At 44.2% G+C, this 7099-nt stretch overlaps 1 protein-coding gene across 1 annotated transcript in view; it reads left to right on the top strand.

Annotated features, from left to right (window-relative positions):
- Positions 1–7033, top strand: part of LOC306917205 (E3 ubiquitin-protein ligase HECW2-like) — a 51866-nt gene extending 44833 nt beyond the window's left edge. The window contains 5 exon segments of the mRNA XM_079495337.1: positions 46–192; positions 546–660; positions 4518–4603; positions 6419–6531; positions 6662–7033. Coding sequence (XP_079351463.1) covers positions 46–192; positions 546–660; positions 4518–4603; positions 6419–6531; positions 6662–6773 — 573 coding nt within the window. The 3' untranslated portion in view covers positions 6774–7033.
- Positions 7034–7099: the final 66 nt, after the last annotated feature.

Here is a 7099-nt window from a genome sequence, read left to right as displayed (position 1 = left end):
CGGGGCCTGGAGGTGGGCGGGGCCTGATGCGTGTTTCCCTAACAGATAACAGAGAGGGAGCTGAAGGTGGGCGGGGCCAACATCCCCGTGTCAGAGAAGAACAAGAAGGAGTACATTGAGCGGATGGTGAAGTGGAGGATAGAGAGAGGAGTGGTGACGCAGACGGAGAGCCTCGTACGAGGCTTCTACGAGGTTAACACACACACACACACACGCACGCACGCACACGCGGTAATACATATAATGTTATGAATTGCAGCCGCCCGTAAGTGCTTGTTGAGAGCAGTTTTGAAGGAGTCTAGGGATTCACATTTCCGTGCATATCAGATCCTTAGCCCTAGCCCCGACATTTTTATGTAGATTTAGACTTTATGTAGACAGCACCATAAAGTATACATGCATAGTTTCATTATAGATATTCCACTGTTACGTTCTTAGCTTACGCATGATTCATGATAACTATTTTTTTGCGTGCGTGCGTGTGTGCGTGCGCCGTGTGTGTGTGCGTGCATGCGTGTGTGTGTGTGTGTGTGTGTGTTCTCCAGGTGGTGGATGCTAGGCTGGTCTCAGTGTTTGATGCCAGAGAGTTGGAGCTGGTGATCGCTGGTACTGCAGAGATAGACCTGGCAGACTGGAGGAGCAACACAGAGTACAGAGGAGGTACAGTACAGTACAGTACAACACAGAGTACAGTATGAGTAGTACAACACAGAGTACAGTACGAGTAGTACAACACAGAGTACAGAGGAGGTACAGTACACAGAGTACAGTATGAGTAGTACAACACAGAGTACAGTATGAGTAGTACAACAGAGTACAGTATGAGTAGTACAACACAGAGTACAGTATGAGTAGTACAACAGAGTACAGTATGAGTAGTACAACACAGAGTACAGTATGAGTAGTACAACACAGAGTACAGTATGAGTAGTACAACACATAGTACAGTATGAGTAGTACAACACAGAGTACAGTATGAGTAGTACAACACAGAGTACAGTATGAGTAGTACAACACAGAGTACAGTATGAGTAGTACAACACAGAGTACAGTATGAGTAGTACAACACAGAGTACAGTATGAGTAGTACAACACAGAGTACAGTATGAGTAGTACAACACAGAGTACAGTACGAGAAGTACAACACAGAGTACAGAGGAGGTACAGTACACAGAGTACAGTATGAGTAGTACAACAGAGTACAGTATGAGTAGTACAACACAGAGTACAGTATGAGTAGTACAACACAGAGTACAGTATGAGTAGTACAACACAGAGTACAGTACGAGAAGTACAACACAGAGTACAGTATGAGTAGTACAACACAGAGTACAGTATGAGTAGTACAACACAGAGTACAGTATGAGTAGTACAACACAGAGTACAGTACGAGTAGTACAACACAGAGTACAGTATGAGTAGTACAACACAGAGTACAGTATGAGTAGTACAACACAGAGTACAGTATGAGTAGTACAACACAGAGTACAGTATTAGTAGTACAACACAGTACAGTATGAGTACAACACAGAGTACAGTATGAGTAGTACAACACAGAGTACAGTATGAGTAGTACAACACAGAGTACAGTATTAGCAGTACAACACAGAGTACAGTATGAGTAGTACAACATAGTACAGTATGAGTAGTACAACACAGAGTACAGTACGAGTAGTACAACACAGAGTACAGTATGAGTAGTACAACACAGAGTACAGTACGAGTAGTACAACACAGAGTACAGTATGAGTAGTACAACAGAGTACAGTATGAGTAGTACAACACAGAGTACAGTATTAGTAGTACAACACAGAGTACAGTATGAGTAGTACAACACAGAGTACAGTATGAGTAGTACAACACATAGTACAGTACGAGTAGTACAACACAGAGTACAGTATGAGTAGTACAACAGAGTACAGTATTAGTAGTACAACATAGTACAGTATGAGTAGTACAACACAGAGTACAGTATGAGTAGTACAACAGAGTACAGTATGAGTAGTACAACACAGAGTACAGTATGAGTAGTACAACACAGAGTACAGTACGAGTAGTACAACACAGAGTACAGTATGAGTAGTACAACACAGAGTACAGTATGAGTAGTACAACAGAGTACAGTATTAGTAGTACAACATAGTACAGTATGAGTAGTACAACACAGAGTACAGTATGAGTAGTACAACAGAGTACAGTATGAGTAGTACAACACAGAGTACAGTATGAGTAGTACAACACAGAGTACAGTATGAGTAGTACAACACAGAGTACAGTATGAGTAGTACAACACAGAGTACAGTATGAGTAGTATAACACATAGTACAGTACGTGTAGTACAACACAGAGTACAGTACGATAAGTACAACACAGAGTACAGTATGAGTAGTACAACACAGAGTACAGTATGAGTAGTACAACACAGAGTACAGTATGAGAAGTACAACACAGAGTACAGTATGAGTAGTACAACACAGAGTACAGTATGAGTAGTACAACACAGAGTACAGTATGAGTAGTACAACACAGAGTACAGTATGAGTAGTACAACACAGAGTACAGTACGAGTAGTACAACTCATAGTACAGTACGTGTAGTACAACACAGAGTACAGTATACACAGAGTACAGTATGAGTAGTACAACACAGAGTACAGTATGAGTAGTACAACACAGAGTACAGTATGAGTAGTACAACACATAGTACAGTACGAGTAGTACAACACATAGTACAGTACGAGTAGTACAACACAGAGTACAGTATGAGTAGTACAACACAGAGTACAGTATGAGTAGTACAACACAGTACAGTATGAGTAGTACAACACAGAGTACAGTATGAATAGTACAACACAGAGTACAGTATGGATAGTACAACACAGAGTACAGTATGAGTAGTACAACACAGAGTACAGTATGAGTAGTACAACACAGAGTACAGTACGAGAAGTACAACACAGAGTACAGTATGAGTAGTACAACACAGAGTACAGTACGAGAAGTACAACACAGAGTACAGTATGAGTAGTACAACACAGAGTACAGTACGAGAAGTACAACACAGAGTACAGTATGAGTAGTACAACACAGAGTACAGTACGAGAAGTACAACACAAAGTACAGTATTAGTAGTACAACACAGAGTACAGTATGAGTAGTACAACACAGAGTACAGTATGAGTAGTACAACACAGAGTACAGTATTAGTAGTACAACACAGAGTACAGTATGAGTAGTACAACACAGAGTACAGTATGAGTAGTACAACACAGAGTACAGTATGAGTAGTACAACACAGAGTACAGTATGAGTAGTACAACACAGTACAGTATTAGTAGTACAACACAGTACAGTATGAGTAGTACAACACAGAGTACAGTATGAGTAGTACAACACAGAGTACAGTATGAGTAGTACAACACAGAGTACTGTATGAGTAGTACAACACAGAGTACAGTACGAGTAGTACAACACAGAGTACTGTATGAGTAGTACAACACAGAGTACAGTACGAGAAGTACAACACAGAGTACAGTATGAGTAGTACAACACAGAGTACAGTATGAGTAGTACAACACAGAGTACAGTACTGTCGCAATGCAAGGCAGGAGAGTTAGGACCCAAACGCAGACAGTCAAGTCGAGACAGAGGAGCTCAAATGCAACCAGTTTATTACCAAAACTCAGGAACATACAGAACACTGCTGACTACAATAATGAACTGACAAAGAACTGAAAAAAGAGGGGAGTATAAATACACAGGGAAAACAGGGCACAGGTGGAAACACTAGGCTAATCATGGTGAGACAACACAGGCAACACAAGCAACAGAGGAAACCAAGAGACAAAACGTACTACAAAATAACAGTACACAAGTGCAAAGGAAACTCCAACTGGAACTAAACGTGTTAATTATGTGTTAATTATGACCTTGCTCTATTCATTATAACGCTGCTCAGCTGACCTGTTCAGCCAATCAAGAGGCTGCTCAGCTGACCTGTTCAGCCAATAAGGAGGCTGCAGTTCAAATGGCGACGTTGTCCACGACGTGTGTCCATGTTACTTGTGTCCAACGTTAATGTACATGTGTCCATGGTCCACTTCCTCCTCTCGTTTGAAAGTGATCAAGGACCCCAAAGGTTATATGTATTTGGCACAGGGACCTCCCCCCCCCCCCCCCCCCCCCCCACCCCCCCCCCCCCCCCCCCCCCCCCCCCCCCCCCCCCAGAAGCACAGATTTTAGTTATAAACGTTTGCTGTGAGCGGATATATTCAACGATTTGCACCACATTTTCATGATTTTTCAAAATAGCAGACCTACAAGCTTGTAGATCTGCTGTTTATCAACAGCTAAAGTTTAGAATATTGTTTAATAGCGAATATAAATAGTGTTAGTTAGAATAGTGTTTAATAGTGAATATAAATAGTGTTTAATAGTGAATATAAATACTGTTTTAATAGTGAATATAAATACTGTTTAATAGTGAGTTGTAATAAAGCTGTCTGTGTTTCCCTGCAGGTTACCATGACAACCACATGGTGATCCGCTGGTTCTGGGGAGCAGTGGAGAGGTTCAACAACGAACAGAGACTCAGGCTGCTGCAGGTGTGTGTGTGTGTGTGTGTGCGTGTGTGTGTTAGGGCATTCACTAAAAAATCGATTTATCGATTTCATTAACACAAGTCGATTCAGATTAGGAGGAGTCGAAAGTTGGAAAAAAAAAGAAGAAGTTTTCCCCATATCATATTTTTTGCTCTGTGTGCGTGCGTACAGAATTCAAACTGTAGCATTGAATTTTGTCACGGACAGAAGTCAATCCTTGGTTTCTGTTGTGTTTGAACAATAATAGCAATTCAAAACAGAACCTCCAGTCGCTGTCATAAGAACGGGAGGTGCGCTCATGAACACGGCAGCAGAGCCTGTTTGTGCACGGCTGCACGCGCACCTGCAGCCCATCAAGTATAATTTATGCTTCGTCCCGCGATGGTGTCGCGCACGCAGACCTCTACGCTCACAACAGTCGCATCTGCGATGCGATGTGAGCTTGTTTATCATCTGTTCTCTGTGCGCAACACTGAAACAGTCACCCGTGCGCCCAGTCCCAATGTTTGTAAACAAATAATTGGTCTATTAGTTTGCATTGCATTCAGAAGTTCAGAACGCGCCCTTAATTAAAAACCAACTGCAGCTGTGTATGTGGCTCTCAGCGCGCGGTGTCCCACTATTGACTGGCTGAATTTGAAGTTTGAACTGCGCTGCGTCAGAGAAGTAACAGATAGAAGCGTGCAAACTTTATCCCCAAACGATATCCCCCTCACCTCCATGCTGGAAATAAAACGTCTGGCTTTCCGAGGCTACATCCGTGCTGACGCAATGACTCCTGTTTCTGGTTTAGCTTTACGCGCGGGGCACATCATATGAACCTCTCCGTCTCTGGTCAGTGCGGTGCGGGTTGTTGTTTATTTGCATGGCTCAGAAAATAAGTAACAAACTAACATGAGAACGTTATCGAGTTGGAGGGGAAGGAGGAGGAGAAGTTTCACGTGGAAGGTAATGCAGATTGTATTCTGATGATGTGCCAAACTGCTGCTGGCTGCTGTGATGATAATATATAGACCTATGTCTTCTATATTGTGTTCTGAAGGTCGGGCTGACTGCCACTAGTGTTAATGTTATATTTTGTATTGTGTACTTCTCGGGCCGCTGTGCTGCGCTGTGCTGCGCTGTGCTGCTGCGCTGCTGCTGCTGGCGCTGTGTGCCAATGATTCCCCCTTTCCTGTTGTGTTCTCTTTTCTGGTCTGTGTACCAGTGTGCGACGCACACACTGTTTAGTATTTACTATTATAGTTTTATGTTTTGATAATCAGCGCTTTGCCATATAGATGATACATACACTGTGCCATATTGGAGAGGCCACTGTGTGCGCAGTGCTTTGTTTGACAGGCTCCGTATTGCGCGCACCTCCACCCGCCCCTGTTGAGCGCGCGCACCTCCACCCCCCCCCCGTCATACAAAACGATAAATCGACTCAACTTCGACTTCACTGTCTGACAAGTCGACTTGGAAAAATCTCAAGTCGTTAATGCCCTAGTGTGTGTGCGTGTGTGTGCGTGCGTGCGTGCGTGCGTGCGTGCGTGCGTGCGTGCGTGCGTGCGTCCATCGGTCTAGTTTGTGACAGGGACCAGTAGCGTTTATTGTCTCTCTCTGTGTGTCTCTAGTTTGTGACAGGGACCTCCAGTAGCGTTTATTGTATCTCTCTGTGTCTCTAGTTTGTGACAGGGACCTCCAGTAGCATTTATTGTCTCTCTGTGTGTCTAGTTTGTGACAGGGACCTCCAGTAGCGTTTATTGTCTCTCTCTGTGTGTCTCTAGTTTGTGACAGGGACCTCCAGTAGCGTTTATTGTCTCTCTGTGTGTCTAGTTTGTGACAGGGACCTCCAGCATTCCGTACGAGGGCTTCGCGGCCCTCCGAGGCAGCAACGGACCTCGCAGGTTCTGTGTGGAGAAGTGGGGTAAAGTCTCCTCCCTGCCCAGGTGAGCGACATGCAGCTAGATAGATGTTTATCTCCATAGTTGAATTACTGTATATTAACCCATGAAACGTGTGCGTGCGTGCGTGCGTGCGTGCGTGCGTGCGTGCGTGTGTGCGTCTCCGTCCATCCAGAGCCCATACGTGCTTCAACCGGCTGGACCTTCCTCCTTACCCGTCCTTCTCCACGCTTCACGAGAAGATGCTGACCGCTGTAGAGGAGACCAGTACGTTTGGTCTGGAGTGACCTTCAGTGACCTTCACCTTCAATAGAGTCTGGAGTGACCTTCAGTGACCTTCACCTTCAATAGAGTCTGGAGTGACCTTCAGTGACCTTCACCTTCAATAGAGTCTGGAGTGACCACACCTTTTCACATTTTTATCCCACGATTTTGTAACCCATTTTTGTCAATTATCTGATGTAATCCTGGGCGCTACACTTCCTCTGCCAACCTGGGGAGAGCAACGGACTGACCTCATGCTTCCTTTAATGCACGAGTCGCTTCTTTTCACCTGACAGGGGGGGGGGTTTCCCCGGCTGGACAGGGGGAGGCAGTATAGAGACCAGGATTA

The sequence above is a fragment of the Electrona antarctica genome (assembly GCF_951216825.1).
Source record: "Electrona antarctica genome assembly, chromosome: 24".
NCBI classification, from domain to species: Eukaryota; Metazoa; Chordata; class Actinopteri; order Myctophiformes; family Myctophidae; genus Electrona; species Electrona antarctica.
The sequence above is the reverse complement of the archived record's forward strand: the minus strand, read 5'-3'. Positions and strand labels throughout refer to the sequence as shown.